General features: G+C 45.4%; 1 protein-coding gene across 2 annotated transcripts in view; it reads right to left on the reverse strand.

Moving 5' to 3' along the window:
• Positions 1-17790, reverse strand: part of robo1 (roundabout, axon guidance receptor, homolog 1 (Drosophila)) — a 368472-nt gene that overhangs the window by 62402 nt on the left and 288280 nt on the right. For both annotated transcript variants that reach the window (XM_072259842.1, XM_072259841.1), the window contains 6 exons: positions 15346-15514; positions 10531-10697; positions 9746-9867; positions 6567-6801; positions 5407-5528; positions 1177-1348 (listed from right to left, as the gene is read on the reverse strand). In XM_072259842.1, coding sequence (XP_072115943.1) covers positions 1177-1348; positions 5407-5528; positions 6567-6801; positions 9746-9867; positions 10531-10697; positions 15346-15514 — 987 coding nt within the window. The remainder of the gene's footprint in view (positions 1-1176; positions 1349-5406; positions 5529-6566; positions 6802-9745; positions 9868-10530; positions 10698-15345; positions 15515-17790) is intronic.

Consider the following 17790-nt stretch of genomic DNA (forward strand, 5'->3'; position numbering starts at 1 on the left):
GGACTAAATCAGGGGATTGTTGGGCAGCGTGGCTCAGGGTGCTGGAAGGGTCTGTTCCAATGCTTTAGCTCAAATAATAAAAATCGTAATTCTTTATAATTGTTGAATGTTGTTTGTTTTTTGTTGCATGTCACATCCTGACCAACACGTTACAGCAAATTCCTAATACAAATAAAGTTGAGTCTTGATCGTTGATTACATTTACCAGGCCCTTCCAGCCCAACCAGCCTGTGCCGCCAAATTACCTCCAGGTGACCAATTAAACTACCAGCAGATACGTCAGTTTTGGAATGTGGGAAGAAACTGAAGCCCCCGGTGGAAAACCACGTGGCGAATGTGTAAGCTGCTTGGTGGGAATTGAACCTGAGTCGCTGATGTTGTAATTAACCGCTATGCTACTGTCATTCCGCAAGGTAGCAGTGCTCTGGGGCTCTGTCTGCATCCCGCGATTTTGGCTGCAGGCCAGTGCATCACCCCTCCCCATTTCCACACTGGCACGACTGTCCTCAACCCTCCCCACTCCCAGCTTGAGGGCCAGTACAAACCAGTGAATATCAGCCTAACGCCCAATGGAACCTCCAAATTCAGGTTAACTCCCATATCCTACCCTTCACCCACATCACGAAGGGCTCTCACCATCCAGGATATGCCCTCTTGTCGTTACCACCATCAAGGAGGAGGGACAGGAGCCTGAAGACACACACCCTAATGTTTTCCCGCCTCCAGCATAGACTTCGGAATGGAACGTTTGTCAAGGGAAGAGAGGGGTTAGGAGAGTCAGGTAGAAGGAGTTGTGGGAAGGGGTTGGGAGGGTTGGTAGAAGGGGTGCGAAAAGGGGTAGTGGGTAGGAGTGATTGAAGATTGGGGTAAAGGGGCTGGAGGTAGGAGGGTTGTGGAATGGAGGATGGGGGTAGAAGGAGAGAGAAGAGGGAGTAGGAGAGGGGATGTAGGTAGAGGAGGAGGGGGTGATGGTAGGTGGGGGAGGAGAGGGAGGAAGGAGAGCTGCTGAAGGTGGAGGAGGGGGTAGGAGGGTTTATTATTGTAGCAGAGGTAGGTAAGTCAGGGGATAGGGAGGGTGGGAAGCAGATGGGGTAGAAGGAGAGTTAGGAAAGGGTAGGAGAAGGTATAGCAGGGAATACAGGTCAAGGGAGAGGATGCGGGAGTGCAGCCACTCACCCAGTTGGACATAGCGGGGCTCGCTCCGGGCTCCCTCTCCGGCAGAGTTAGCCGCTGACACCTCGACACGGTAGCGGAGCCCCGGGGTGAGGTGGGGGATGGTCACAGAGAGGGCGGGTGCCACCACCGTTCTGTTGATGTGGAAGCGACTCTCGTTGGCCAGACACCAGACCTAGAGTGGGAGAGGAGGCAGGGATGAGGGCAGGCACTGCCAGGGAGGTAGGGGTGGGGATGGCAGAAGAGGGTCCCCAGTGTAGGGAGGGCAGGGAGACACAGTGTGGACTTACATAGGGTCAGACAGACAGACAGACAGACACACACACACACACACACACACACACACACACACATACAGATATGTATATAGATATGTATACAGGGAGACGCAGTGTGTACTTACATAGGGTCAGACAGACAGACAGACAGACACACACACACACACACACACACACGCACTTAAACATATTTACAAATGCACAGATACACACACTCTCTCACACACATAAGTAAAACACAGACAAACACAGCATGTACATACAGACACAACAGATACATAGGTACAACACATACATATAGACTCAATCCACAAAAACAACCCACACATGCTGGCAGACACAACACACACACTGCAACCATACACACACACAACACACATCATCATGCAACACATAAATCACTAGAAGAACTCAGCATTTAGACTTCCATCATCTGTATTTTGAACTTACATAATCTTGAACACCTCTACTAAGTTTTACAGTGACCCAGACTCCCACCACTTTCTCCCCTTCCTGCTTTCTACCCATAGCCTGAGGTCTTGAGGGCAAAAGTCTTGCTATCCCAATAATAGAATCTAAACCTATCAGTTTCTGTGAGAACTAAACATGCACCAGCAGCCATAAAGACATTTCAAGGTGCAGGGATGACTTACGACCGTTAATTGGCCTTGGAAGCTGATTCAGCTGCCGCCTCGCGATAGGAGAGCTGAGGGTTATCTGGTCGGTGGAGATGAAAAAAGGACAGTGAGCCCCAACCACAAGCGAGAGACCCATCGTTATCACCTGCAACACCTGCCCTGTCCAGCAGATGGGGATGCATCCCCACCAACAACAGCCCATTCCCAGAGCCCAGAGAGAACAAGCCCAACTCCATCAGATAAAGGGGAGGCGAGATTTGGGGTTGTAGGGGGAAGGACATCGGCAATATTGACAAAGTAGTGGGTGCGTGAAATGTACTGCCAGCAACGGTGGTAGAGGTGGATACAATAGGGTCTTTTAAGAGACTCTTAAATAGGTACACGGAGCTTAGAAAAATAGAGGGACATGTGCTAGGAAAATTCTAAGCAGTTTCTAGAATAGGTAACATAGTCAGCACAACATTGTGGGCCGAAGGGCCTGTAATGTGCTGTAGATTTCTGTGTTCTATGTTCTAATATTGGAGCATCAGAAGAAGGACTGGCTCAAAGGATCAAGGCCACTGTGACTATGCTTCTCAGGATATGATAAGTATAGGTAGGGTAAATGCAAGCAGGTTTTTTTTCCACTGAGTATGGGAGAGACTAGAACTAGAGGTCATATGGTTAAGGATGAAAGATGAATTGTTTGAGGGGAACCTGAAAGAGAACTTCTTCATTCAGAGGGAGGTAGGGTGTGGAATGAACTGCCAGTGGCAGTGGTGGATGCAGGTTCAATTATAATATTTATAGGAAGTTAGGATAGATACTTGCATAGGATGGGTATGGTCCAAGTGCAGTTCGATGAGACTAGGCATAGACTAGATGGACCAAAGGGCATGTTTCTTTGCTGCAGTGTTCTATGGCTCTACGACTCAATAGAACAACAAATAATACAGCACTGGACAAGCCATTTGGCCCAGAACGTAGTGCCAATCTTAACGCCAATTTATACTAAATGTTCTCCTATCATCCATAATCCCTCCATTCCCTTCATATTCACGTGTTTATCTAAAAACCCCTCAAACTCCAACACAAGAAATTCTGTAGATGTCGGAAATCTTGAGCAACACACTCAAAATGCTAAAGGAACTCAGCTCAGTCAGGCAGCATCTATGCAGAGGAATAAGCAGCTGATGTTTCAGACCGACAACCTTCACTAGGGCCTCATGAAATGTCAACAGTTTATCCCCCTCCCCCACCCACCCACCCCTCAGATTTAGCCTGACTTGCTGAGTTCCTGCGGCATTGTGTATTAAACTTCAGCAGACTGCCTGCTTTCAGTACCACCTCTGGTCACCAATTCCAGGTACCCACCACTCTGCATGAACAACTTGCTCCTCATGTAAGCTTTAAAATTCCCCATTGCCAGCCTTAAAATCACGTCCTCTAGTGTCTGATATTTCTACCCGGGGAAATAGAGATTCTGACTATTTTCTCCATCAAGGACCATCACAATTTAAAAATCTTCTTAAGTCTCCTCTCAGCCTCTGGTACTCTAGGAAGAATAACCCAAAATTGTCCAACCTTGTAGCTTGTGCTCTCTAATCCAGGCAACACCCTGGTGAACCTCTTCTGCACCATCTCCAGTGTCCACATCCTATAACGGGGTGAATAGAACTGCAAAGTGTTACCCCAGTGATAAACAATGTATACACAACTCTTCAAAGCAGTGATTGCGGGATCGTGCACATTCCCGTGAGGGAGAGGCGGGGCCTCAGATTATCAATTGATGACACTGCAGATAGTCCTTCCCCTCTCAGATTTGGTGGTGATTGTACTATTCCACTCTCTAAAGCAGGGGATCCAAACATTTTTTATGCAATGGACCTTGAACATTAACCAAGAACCCAGGTTGGAAACCCCCGCAGCCTCTCACTCATGAGATGAAGGAAAACATAGCCCACTGAGATAGACTGTATCTCTTTCTAGAGATGCTGCCTGGCCTGCTGCGTTCACCAGCAACTTTGATGTATGTTGCTTGAATTTCCAGCATCTGCAGAATTCCTTGTGTTTACCACTGAGATACAATGTGCTTTGCCAATGTTAACATCAATAGTACAATGTACTGGTCTTAGACCAAGAGAAACATCACAGGTGCATTTACGTAAAACAGGCAGGATGTAGGGGAGGCATTGCAAGAGCTTGCAGAGGATTGTAGACTCAGCCAGCCCCATTGTGGGCACAACCCTCCCTACCATCCAGGATATCTTCAAGAAACCATATTCTTCCTGCTTCCTTTCCACTCCTGACGAGGGATCTTGGCCCAAAATGTCGACTGTTCGTTCACTTCAATAGATGCTGCCTGACCTGCTGAGTTCCTCCAGCATTTTATATGTGTTGCTCTGGATTTCCAGCATCTGCAGAATATCTTGTGTTTATAAGACCAGGACACAAAAGAGCAAAATTAGGTGCCTTAAGAAGGTGAGGTGGCATCCATCATGAAGGATCTTCACCATCCAGGACATGCCCTCTTCTCATTATTACTATCAGGGAAGAAGTACAGGAGCCTGAAGGCCCACAGTTTCCTCCTCTCTGCCATCACATTTCAGAATGGTTCACGAACCCATGAACCTCAGAAGAATCTTGTCTTTTGCACTATTTATATTTATTTTGTCTATCATATGTTTAACATATGAGCAACTTTAGATTGCTCAAGGCCTGTACTTGCTGGAGTCCAGAAAAATGAAGAAGGATCACATTGAAGCCTACTGACTATTGAAAGGCATAGATAGAGTGGATGTGGAGAAGATGTTTCCAACTTCCAATCGTCTAAGAGCAAAGAGGACAGCCTCAGGTTAGGGGGACATTCCTTTAGAATAGAGATGTAGAGTTTCTTTAGCATATATTGGCGAATCTGCCAGGTACAGTATGGCTATGGACACCAAGTCATTGGGTATATTTACAATGAAGTTTGATAGGTTTTTGATCAGTCAGGGCATCAAAGATTATGGGGAGAAGGTGGGAGGATGTGGTTGAGAAGGATGTCATCATATGTCAATGAAAATAAACCAGATATTGATTCTGAACCCTTAGATCAATCAAAGACAGGATCTAAAAGGTTTAGACGACAAGACCGTGAGTAACAGGAGCAGAATGAAGCATTCCAGCCCATTGAGTCTGCTCCACCTTTCCATTTTGGCTGACTTGTTATCCTTCTCAATCATCTCCTGCCTTCTTCAGATAACTTTTGACACCCTTACTTTCAAGAACCTTTCAACCTCCGCTCTTAAGCGTGAAGTTTATGGGCCAGTAATGGAAGTTCAGCGATGGGGCTTTACCTTGTACTCCTGTAGGTCACCATTCAGAGAGTCTTCGGGAGGCGGTTGCCAAGAAACAATGATTCCAGTTCCGTTACCATTGTTCAGTGTGACTGTGATGTCCTGCGGTGGTGCGCTTGGCACTGTTCATTCACAGAGGGAAACGACAGCTGGAGTTAGCATCATGTAATCAGGCACAAAACTGTGAACTCTACAACTAACGACACATTATGAAGCCAAGGTCCCTTCCCAGCCTTCATTGTACAAGTACTGCCCAGGTTAGAGCTAGGTTCTGCTTCTGTGAACTTCCTGAGTTAAACCAGCATTATATTCTTGGGAACTGCTTGAAACATGGACAATCTGCGAGTCAGAAATGCTAAAGTTCAAAGTTCAAAGTACTTTTATTAGCCATTTTATTTGGTACACCTGTACATCTCTTCACTAATGCAAATATTTAATTTACCAATCACATGGTGGCACCTCAACACATAAAAGCATGCAGGCATGGTCAAGATGTTCAGGTGTTGTTCTGACCAAACAGCAGAATGGGGGAGAAATGTGACCTAAGTCTCTTTGACAGTGAAATGCTTGTTGGTGCCAGATGCGATGATTTGAGTATCTCAGAAAGTGCTGATCTCCTGGATTTTCACACACGTCTCTAGAGTTTACAGAGAATGGTGCGTAAAGCAAAAGACATTCAGTGAGCGGCAGTTCTGTGGGTGAAAATGCCTTGTGAATGAGAGAGGTCAGAGAAGAATGGCCAAACTGGATCAAGTTGACAGGAAGGTGACAGTAAATCAAATAACCACACATTACAACAGTGGTGTGCAGAAGAGCATCTCTGAATGTACAACACATCGAACCATGAAGTGGATGAGCTACAGCAACAAAAGACCAAAAACATACACTCAGTGGCCACTTTATTGAGTACAGGAGGTACCTAATAAAATGATCACTGAGTGTATACCTTAAGTTTCATTTCAGGAAGCCCACTACAGCACAAAAACAGGATAAATGTCCCAGCTAGACTGGGCCAATCTATTATACTGTCTAGTCCCAGCAAGACAGAAACCTCAGATTGGAAAGCAAGAATGGAACAGCGAGGGCTTTTGGGATGAGAGGTAGGAATATGAGGAGGAGAGAGAGAGACCAGATCAAAGGCAAAAGGATTCGATTTTCACCTTCCTCCAGAGTCTTGGCATACTTCACATCGCTGTCCGCGCCCTGGAACTCGTTAAAGAACGGCCTCACTTTGACGTCATAGCCCAGCCCCTTGCGGAGTCTGGGCACCACGGCGCTTCGATCTGTGGCCGACCTCACCTCGAAGATGGACCAGTCGGATTCCGGCCGCCCCTCTGGTGAAGACGGCCTGTAAAGGATCCTGTATCCCTGGATGTACTGCGACGGCTGGTCAACCTGAGCACGTGGAGGGGAGGGTGTGGGTGGACAGACCAGAAGGCCTTAAGTACATAAGTCACAGAAGCAGAATTAGGCCATTTGGCCCATCAAGTCTGCTCCAGCATTTGATCATGGCTGATTTATTTCCACTCTCAATCCCCATTCTCCTGCCTTCTCTCCATAACCTTTGAAGCCCTTACTAATCAAGAAGCTATCAACCGCGTCTTTATATATACCCAATGATTTGGCCTCTACAGCCATCTATAACAACAAATTCCACAGATTCACCACCCTGGCTAAAGAAATTCCTCCTCATGTTCTAAAGGGATGTCCCTCTATTCTGAGACTGTGCCCTCAGGTCCTAGACTCCCCCACCAGAGGAGACATCCTCTCCTCGTCCACTGTACCCAGGCCGTTGTTTAAACTCCAGCGAGTACAAGCACAGAGCCATCAAAAGCTCCTCATACATTTAACCCTTTCCAGATCTTATTCATTTCATTGAAGTCATCAGTCTACAGTGGATAGAAGCCAGTCCTATCCTCATAGGGCAACCTACCTATTCCAGTAAACATTCCCTAAAATGCTCCCAGTACATTAAAATAGGGAGACCAATACAGAACACAGCGGACATTTCACTCCGATGCTCCTTTACCTTACAAACTCCAAATCAGAATCAGAATCAGGTTTATGATCACTCACATACACAGTGAAATGTGTTGTTTTATAGCTGTGCAATACATAAAAAATACCATAAATTACACAGAAATATATAAATAATAGTATTAATAATATATTATTAACATAATATAATGATTTAATATAATAATTTGTTGCTTTTATTAACATTACATAATATATTATTAATATCAATGCATTATTATGCTACTATATTAAATTGTTGTATTATTTTTACACATATATACGTGCAAATTAAATAAGCAGTACAAAAAGAGAGCAAAAAGTAGTAAGGTAGAACTCATGGGTTCATGCACCATTCAGAAATCTAATGGTGGAGGGGATAAATCTGTTCCTAAAGCACTGAGTGTGTGTCCTCAGGCTCCTTGATGGTCATCATGGAAGAAGGTATGTCCTGGGTGGTGAGGATCCTCCATCAAATGTCCATCTTAATGAACCACCTTTAATTCTGATCATAGCTATTTATCTCTGTTGGAGCTGGCTATCAAGTTAGGTATTGGGGGAAAAAGAATATTCGGACTCTCCTGCAAAGAGACAGTATGGGCTTGATGGGCTGAGTGGCCCCCTCCTGTTCAGGATTGATCCCATGTTCCAGCATTACATCTTGCCAGTTGCTGGTTACAGACAGTGAAGGAATGTCTTCGGCAGGGAATGAAAGGACGTAACTGTTGTACATTAAATGGAAACAGTACAATGTCCCTGAACCACCAGATAACTTGTTCTTCATTCCCTAACTTGGCCCAGAGTTATCTAGCCATTAATACAACATCCTGTGTGGGAGATGGTGTGCATTACTTGCCTGCTCCGCTTCCAACTTTAGGACATTGAAACAACCTCACCTTGAAAAGTTCTGAGATTCACTTCCTGATAGAAGTTAATTGAATTATGAGAGGCCTAGATCTAGTAGACGGTTAGAATTGTTTTCTCACAATAGAAATGGCAAGTACCAGAGTTGAGAGTGGAAAAGTTCAAAGGAGATGCGAGGGGCAAGTATTTTTACACAGAGTGATGAGTAACTGGAATATGCTACCTGGGGTAGTGGTGGAAGAAGATACATTAGTGGGGTTTAAGAGGCTGCTTGATAAGAGCAATGTAATAATATTACATTAATTATCCGTCCTTGGACTCACTTTACACCGCACGCTGTCGGAGCAGTGCTGCCAGGATAATCAAGGCCACGACCCACCCAGCCAACACACTTTTCGTCCCTCTTCCCTCCGGGAGAAGGCTCAGGGGCTTAAAGACTCGTACGGCCAGATTTGGGAACAGCTTCTTTCTATCTGTGATAAGACTGCTGAACGGATCCTGACCCGGATCTGGGCCATACCCTCCAAATATCCGGACCTGCCTCTCGGTTTTTTTTGCACTACCTTACTTTCCATTTTTCTATTTTCTATTTATGATTTATAATATAATTTTTTAATATTTACTAATTTTGCTATTTTTAATATTTAATATTTGTAATCCAGGGAGCGGGAAGCGTAGAATCAAATATTGCTGTGATGATTTACGTTCTAGTATCAATTGTTTGGCGACAATAAAGTATAAAGTATAAGTATGATAAAATGTATTGTCGCTGACTTATACAACATGAAATTTGTTTTGCGGCAGCATAAAAGAACAAAAATAAAAATGTTCGTAATTTACAAAATAGTGTACAGAAAAGGAATAATGAGACAGACACCTGAATATGCAGGGAATGGAGGAATATGGACCTTGTCTGATTTCATTTGGCATCGTATTTGGCAGAGAGATTGTAGTTCACAGGGATTGTTCCTGTGCCGTACTGCTCGGCGTCCTGTGTTCCAAATGCACCTTCTCAATTTCCCCAGGCAAGCAACCTGCCCACCAACCCAGCAATGAACTCAGGATGAGTGGCATCCATTAGAGACTTACTGTGCCCAACATGACCTCACTGTGCCCAACAATGATCTCACTGCTTCCAATAATGACCTCACTGTGCCCAACAATTGCCTCACTGCGACCAATAATGATCTCACTGTGTTCAACAAGACCTCAGTGCACCCAACACCACCTCACTGCACCTAACAATGACCTCACCGAAACCAATAATGACCTCACTTTGCCCAATTACCTCACTACACCCAATAACGACCTCACCTGTGACCAATAATATCTCACTGTGCCAACAACGACCTCACTGCAACCAATGATGACCTCACTCTGCCCAAAAACTACCTCACTATTCAGCTTCAAGTACAAAACAAATTGAAAGGAAACAGCGAAATGTAGAGTCACAACTTACTGTCCAGTGAAGCTGGATAGAGGATGAGGAGAGGGTGATGGGATTGTGGAGATGGACAACCACTTCGCCAAGCTCCCGCTGCACCTGCTTGTGGTCCACTCCTTGGCCAGTTGGAGGAACATCTGCAGAAAATAAACAACGTAAGATTCACTACCAGTCGAAATACAACACCTCCAACAGCGCTCTCATCTTCAGCACTCATCCATCACACACCCAGCAAACATAAGGATCTACCTGATGTCATAGCTGAACAGTGTCTATGGCCAGGGACAGTTAAATAAAGAGTGAAGCTCCCTCTATACTGTCCCATCACACACTCCCAGGGCAGGGACAGTTAGATACAGAGTGAAGCTCCCTCTATACTGTCCCATCACACACTCCCAGGGCAGGGACAGTTAGATACAGAGTGAAGCTCCCTCTATACTGTCCCATCACATACTCCCAGGACAGGGACAGTTAGATACATAGTGAAGCTCCCTCTGCACTGTCCCATCACACACTCCCAGGGCAGGGACATTTAGATACAGAGTGAAGCTCCCTCTACACTGTCCCATCACACACTCACAGGGCAGGGACAGTTAGATATAGAGTGAAGCTCCCTCTATACTGTCCCATCACACACTCACAGGGCAGGGACAGTTAGATACAGAGTGAAGCTCCCCCTACACTGTCCCGGCATGCACTCCCCATGGCAAGACACCATGCGTTAGATAGAGAGTGACAGTCCCTCTACAAACACTCCCACGAATACAAACCACGTTGACTTCTGCAATCCTTGTTCTTACCTTGTGTTTTGACGGGGTCCGAGATTGGGCTGGGATCGCTGATACCATAGGCATTGACAGCACGGATGAGAAATAGGTAGACAGCGTTTGATCTCAGGCTCCTGACGGAGTAGGTTTCGGCCTTCACCCGCTCTGCCACAGTTCGCCAGCTGCTGCCCGCAGAGTGGCTGTGAGAAGTAACCACAGGGACTGAGTGAGACCACAGAACATTGCGAGATCCCAAACACTGAAACAACCTCCCTCAAGCCTCTTGGTTATGGAAGCGTATGGTGTGCTGGCTTTCATTAGTTAGGGAATTGAGTTTAAGAGTCACGAGGTAATACTGCAGATCTATAACACCCTGGTTAGAGCACACTTGGATTACTGTGTTCAGTCCTGGTCTCATTATAGGAACGATGTAGAGATTCAGAGTGAGTGCAGACGAGATTTACCTGGAAACTGCCAGGATTGGTGATCATGTCTTATGAAGACAGGTTGAAGGAGCTGAGGCTTTTCCCTTTGGAGTGACGGAGGATGACAGGTGACTTGATAGAGGTGTACAAGATGGTAAGATGCACAGATCCAGTGGACAGCCAGAGACATTTCCCCAGGGTTTAAATAGCTAGTACAGGGACGCATAATTTTAAGGTGATTGATGGAAAGAACAGTCGGGGGAATGTCAGAAGTAAGTTGTTTTCACACGGGAAGTGCTGAATGTATTGGAACACAATGAAAGAGGTGGTGGTAACAGCAAATAGATTAGGGACACTTAACAAACCCTCAAATAGGCACGGACGGTGTGCTCCACTAGGGTTGGCGTGGCTCAGCACCTGGGCTGGAGTTGGTGCTATCACCCGCACCCCCAGTGTTGGCTTGGCAAAAGACAAGCTCTCCTGCGGTTGTTTACCGATTTCTCCAGTGTTGGAGAGCTTCAAGCCCCTCGTTCAAAAGCTGTGCGCCAGCTAATAAAATACTCTGAGCTCTCCAATCCAGACGCTGAGCTCACCTGTTTGACCCATTCACCTTCCTGCACATGCATTCCATACACCGCTGACAAACAATGGCCACAGTCAGCCTCAGGAACCGTTATGACCTGAGAATGTCAGGCTCCTGAGCCAGTGTGGACAGCTTGACTCACCTCAACTCTGAACTGATCCTACAACCTACAGGCTCAAGGATTCTCCAGCTGATGCTCTCTGTGGTATTTATTTATTCGTTCTCTTTGTTTGTTCATCAGTTTTTATGTATATTTTAAATTAATTCTATTATATTTCTTTATTGCCTGCAAGAAAATAAGTCTTGAGGTAGCATATGGTAACAAACGTGTAGTTTGACCACACAAACAAGAGAAACTCTGCAGCCGCTGGGAATCCAAGCAATACATAAAAAGTGCTGGAGGAACTTAGGAGGCTGGGAACCGTCTACGGAAATATACATACAGTTGGAATTTCGGGCCAGGACCCTTCAGCGCTGGAGAAAAAAAGAGAAGTCAGAGAAAGCGGGGAGGAAGAAACACAAGGCAGTGGGTGATAGGTGAAACCTGGAGAGGGGATGGGTGAAGGAAAGAGCTGGGAAGCCAATTGGTGAAAGAGATAAAGGGCTGGAGAAGGGGGAAGCTGACAGGAAAGGACAGAAGGCCATGGAAGAAAAGGAAGGGAGAGTAGCACCAGAGGGAGGTGAGGAGCACATAAGGAGATAAGGTGAGAGAGGGAAATGGGAATGGGGATTGGTGAGGGGTGTGGGGGGGTGGGGGGTATTACTGTAAGTTTGAGAAATCAATGTTCATGCCATCAGGTTGAATGCTACCCAGATGGAATACAAGATGTTGCTCTTCCAACTTGAGTGAGGCCTCATTGTGTCAGTCGTCGACTGACATGTCAGAATGGGAATGGGAAGTAAAATTGAAATGGATGGCTACTGGGAGATCCTGCTTTTTCTGGCGGATGGAGCGTAGGTGCTAGGCAAAGCGATCTCCCAATCTACATTGGGTCTCACCGATATACAGGAGGCCACACTGGTCATTTGATGGTAAATTTTTCGCCATAAGGCATAGCAGCAGCATTAGGCCACTCAACCCATTGAGTCAGCTCTGCTATTTGATCATGGCTGATTTATTATCCGTCTCAAACCCATTCTCCTGCCTTCTCCTCATAACCTGACTAATCGAGAACCTCTCAAGCAATGCTTTAAATTTTACTTTAACCTTTGACCCACAATTAACATTAGCTCCTTACCAAGGCTGCTCTAAAGCTTCCAATCTCTATCACCATGAAGGACGAGGCTAGGAGATAAATAGGGACACCACCACATGTAGATTCCCTGCCCAATCCCACACTATCCATGGTCTCAGAAATTTAACATCATTGCTTTGTCATGGATGGGTCTGACTCCCAGAACCTCCTCTCCTACAGCACCGTCTGAGCATCTTCACCACCGTGTGGTGGCTCAAGAGGACCACCACTTCTCCAAGCTGCATCTCATAAACAGTTCAATCAGAGCAAACGTCAGGTGTTTCAGGTTGGGAGGTGAAACTGAATGGAAAAGTGTAGAGCTAATGGCAGAAGCCTTCACAGCACTGGTGTCCAGAGACAGGGATCTTAGCAGCTAAGTTCAGAGCTCCCAGCAATTTGGTCAGCGGAAATGACTAATACAAGGAGGAATCATTTTGAGGTGTTTGGAGGAAAGCATAAGGGGGATGTCAGAGAGTTGTGTGGAGTGCCCTGCCGCGGGTGGTAGTGAGAGGCAGATACATCTGAGCACAGGTTCCCAACCCATTTCATGCCATGGACCCCTACCATTAACCGAGGAGTCCCTGGGACACAGGGTGGGAATCCCAGCATTAGGGATATTTAAGAGACTCTTTGATTGGCACATGGATGACAGCAAGGTGGAGGGCTATGTGGGAGGGAAGGGTTAGATTGATCTTAGAGTAGGTTAAAAGAGTGGCACAATTTCGTGGGCCGAAGTGTTTCTACTGTGCTGTAGTGGTCTATGTTATATGTTCTATAAGCAAGTAGACAGGGAGGTAAGAAGACATGTGGCATGCTGCCTTCATTGCTTAAGCAGTGAATCAGTATCAGAATCAGGTTTATAATTATTGGGGTTGAGAGGGTTAATAAATCAGCCATGCTGGGGAGAATGGATTCATTCTGCTCCTATGTCTTACGACCTTATGGTCTTATTGACATATCATGAAATTTGTTGGTTTGTAGCTGCAGGATAGTGCCATACATAAAAAGATAGCATGTTATCATCAGAAATGTATAAAAAATAAATAAGTAGTGCAAAAAGAGCAGAATAGTGAGCTAGTGTGCATGGGTTCATCGTCTGTTCAGAAATCTGATGGCAGAGGGGATAAGCTATTCATAAAACATTGAGTGTGGGTCTTCAGGCTCCTGTACCTCCTCCATGATGGCAGTAAAGCAAATATGTTGCAAGTATACAAAACTTTGGTTAGGTTACACTTAAGACCATAAGACATAGGAGCAGAATTAGGCCCATGAGTCTGCTTCACTATTACACGTTTATCCTCTCAATCCCATTCTCCTGCCTTCTCTCCATAACCTTTGACACTCTTGACTAATCAAGAACCGATCAACGTCCACTTTAAATATACCCAATGACTTGTCGCCCACAGCCGTCCATGACAATGAATTCCACAGATTCACCACCCTCTGGCTAAAGAAATTCCTCCTCATCCCTGTTCTGAATGGATGTCCCTCTATTCTGAGGTTGAATATTCAATAACTGGAGTATTGCACAGAGTTTTGGTTACTTCACTGCAGAAAGGATTTGGATGCTTCAGAGAGGGCACCGAAGAGGTTTAGCAGGACGCTGCCTGGATTAGAGGGCATGAGCTATCAGGAGAGTTTGGACAATCTGGGGTTGTATTCTCTGCAGCTGAGGGGAGACCTTAAAGAGGTTTACAAAATTATAAGAGAATAGATACAGGGGAGATAGAGGCAGTTAAGAATTTTAATTACAACATAGTAATGTCAAATACTAGAGGGCATGTGTGCTAAGGTGAGGGGAAAAGTTAAAAGTAAATGTGCGGGGTCAGTTTTTTACAAAGAGTGTTGGATACCTGGAATGAACTGCCAGAGGTGGCAGTGAAAGTGGAAACAATAGAATCTAAATCAGGTTTATTATCACTGTCTTAAACCATGAAATTTGCTGTTTTGCGCCAGCAGTACGGTGTAATGCGTAAAAATTTACTTTAAGCTATGATAAAGCACATTCCAGCTAGCTTCCTTCCCCTCCCCCCACCTTTTTATTCTGGCATCTTCCCCTTTCCTTCTCAGTCCCGAAGAAAGGTCTCGGCCGTCGACAATCTATTCACTTCCGTAGTTGCTGCCTGATCTGCTGAGTTCCTCCAGCATTTTGTGTGTGTTGTTAGATGACAAAATAGGTAGAGCAAAAAGAAAGTAAATCGTGAGCTTGTTAATGTTCATGGACCATGCAGAAGTCTGATTGCTGGGGGGAAATGCCGTGTGTTTAAGGAGCTCCTATGTACAAAAGTGCAAGGAAAGCAGGAATGTGGATCATGTGCAAGCTGAAGAGATTTAGTTTAATTTGGCATCATGTTCAACACAGACATTGTGGGCCAAAGAGTCTGTTTCTGTGCTGTACTGTTCTGCATTTTGTGCTTTAAATAAATAAGAACATCATGAAGAACATTTGAACGACCCTTGACCTGTGACCAACACAGGATTCTGGTCACATGGGATGCTGGAAAAAGGGAAGGGCTTCCATTATCAGTACGACCCTTCAGCGATAGTAGGCAGCACCTTCTGGAGATGCAGTGAAACGCGGTGGCAAACCTGAGGTGAAACTGACCTGAAGGCCTCGATGATGTAGGAGGTAGGGGTGGCTCCCACCTTCAGGTTTGGTTGCCACATCAGTGTGACCCCGTTTTTGCTGACGTCCGTTACTTCTGGCTTGGAGGGTATTCCAGGGATCAGATTGGGATCCGGCAGTCGAGGAGGTGGAACTGGCATTCCAAACTCTGAGACAAAGGGAAGGATAAAAGCAACATCAACAAACCATATAACCATATAACAATTACAGCACGGAAACAGGCCATCTCGGCCCTTCCAGTCCATGCCGAACGCTACTCTCACCTAGTCCCACTGACCTGCACTCAGCCCATAACCCTCCATTCCTTTCCTGTCCATATAGTTGTCCAATTTAACTTTAAACAACAACATTGAACCTGCCTCAACCACTTCTGCTGGAAGCTCATTCCACACAGCTACCACTTTGAGTAAAGAAGTTCCCCCTCATGTTACCCCTAAACTTTTGCCCTTTAACTCTCAACTCATGTCCTCTTGTTTGAATCTCCCCCACTCTCAATGGAAAAAGCCTATCCACGTCAACTCTATCAATCCCCCTCATAATTTTAAACACCTCTATCAAGGCCCCCCTCAACCTTCTACGCTTCAAAGAATAAAGACCCAACTTGTTCAACCTTTCTCTGTAAGTTAGGAGATGAAACCCAGGCAACATTTTAGTAAACCTCCTCTGTACTCTCTCAATTTTATTGATATCTTTCCTATAATTCGGTGACCAGAACTGTACACAATACAAACACCTACATTTACATAGCTCCAGTTTTTATCAAATGAAGGAGTTCAGAGGTGCTGCACAGGACATTTATTGGACAAGGTTAGAGTTATTGAACATGAAACATTGAACATAAAACCTTCTGGCCCATGATGTTGTATTGACCTTTGAAACTGCTCTAACCCTTCCTTCACAAATAGCTCTCCATTTTTCTATCATCCTTGCTCCTACCAAAGAGTCCCTTAAATGCCCGTAAAATACCTGCCTCCACCACCACCCATGACAACTCTATCGCACATAGATATAGCTGGAGCACCTAAGACTTCTGCACAGTACAGTATTTGTCAACATGGGTTGCACTTGAATACCGGGGGACAAATATCCTGGCAGGGAGGTTTGCAAAGGCTACCGGGGAAAGTTTAAACTAGAATTGCTGGGGGGGGGGGTGGGGTGGGAACCGAACTGAAGAGACAGAGGAAGAGAACGATTGGAAACAGTGCAAGAGGGAGGATAAGCAGGTGATAGAGAAAGGGACGCGCTCAGACCGATGGTTTGAGATGTGTCTATTTTAACGCAAGAAGTATAATGAACAAAGCGGATGAGCTAAGAGCCGTGGATCAGTACTTGGAGCTATGATGTTGTGGCCATTACAGAGACTTGGATGGCTCAGGGGCAGGAATAGTTACTTCGAGTGTCAGTCTTTAGATGTTTCAGAAAGGACAGGGAGGGAGGCAAAAGAGGTGGGGGCGTGGCACTGCTGATCAGAGATAGTGTCACGGCTGCAGAAAAGGTGGAAGTCATGGAGAGATTGTATACGGAGTCTCTGTGGGTGGAAGTTAGGAACAGGATTGGGTTAATAACTCTACTGGGTGTTTTTTATAGACCACCCAATAGTCACAGGGACATCGAGGAGCAGATAATGAGACAGATTGTGGAAAGGAGTAATAATAAGTGTTGTTGTGGTAGGAGATATTCATTTCCCAAATATCTATCGGGATGTCCCTAGAGCAAGGGGTTTAGATGGGGTGGAGTTTGTTAGGTGTGTTCAGGAAGGTTTCTTGACACAATATGTAGATAAGCCTACAAGAGGAGAGGCTGTACTTGATCTGGTGTTGGGAAATGAACCTGGTCAGGTGTCAGTACTCTCAGTGGGAGAGCATTTTGGAGATAGTGATCACAATTCTATCTCCTTTACCATAGCATTGGAGAGGGATAGGAACAGACAAGTTAGGAAAACGTTTAACTGGAGTGAGGGGAAATATGAAGCTATCAGGCAGGAACTTGGAAGCATAAATTGGAAACAGATGTTCTCAGGGAAATGTACAGAAGAAATGTAGCAAATGTTCAGGAGCTATTTGCGTGGGGTTTTGCATAGGTACATTCTAATGAGACGGAAAGGATGGTAGGGTAGAGGGACTGTGGTGTACAAAGGCTGTTGTAAATCTAGTCAAGAAGAAAAGAAGAGCTTACAAAAGGTTCAAAAAACTAGGTAATGATAGCAATCTATAAGCTTATAAGGCTAGCAGGAAGGAGCTTAAGAATGAAATTAGGAGAGCCAGAAGGGGCCATGAGAAGGCCTTGGCGGGCAGGATTAAGGAAAACCCCAAGGAATTCTACAAGTATGTGAAGAACCAGAGGATAAGACGTGAGACAATAGGACCAATCAAGTGTGACAGTGGAAAAGTGTGTATGGAACCGGAGGAGATGGCAGAGGTACTT

The sequence above is a fragment of the Mobula birostris genome, chromosome 6 (genome assembly GCF_030028105.1).
Source record: "Mobula birostris isolate sMobBir1 chromosome 6, sMobBir1.hap1, whole genome shotgun sequence".
In the NCBI taxonomy this organism is placed as follows: domain Eukaryota; kingdom Metazoa; phylum Chordata; class Chondrichthyes; order Myliobatiformes; family Myliobatidae; genus Mobula; species Mobula birostris.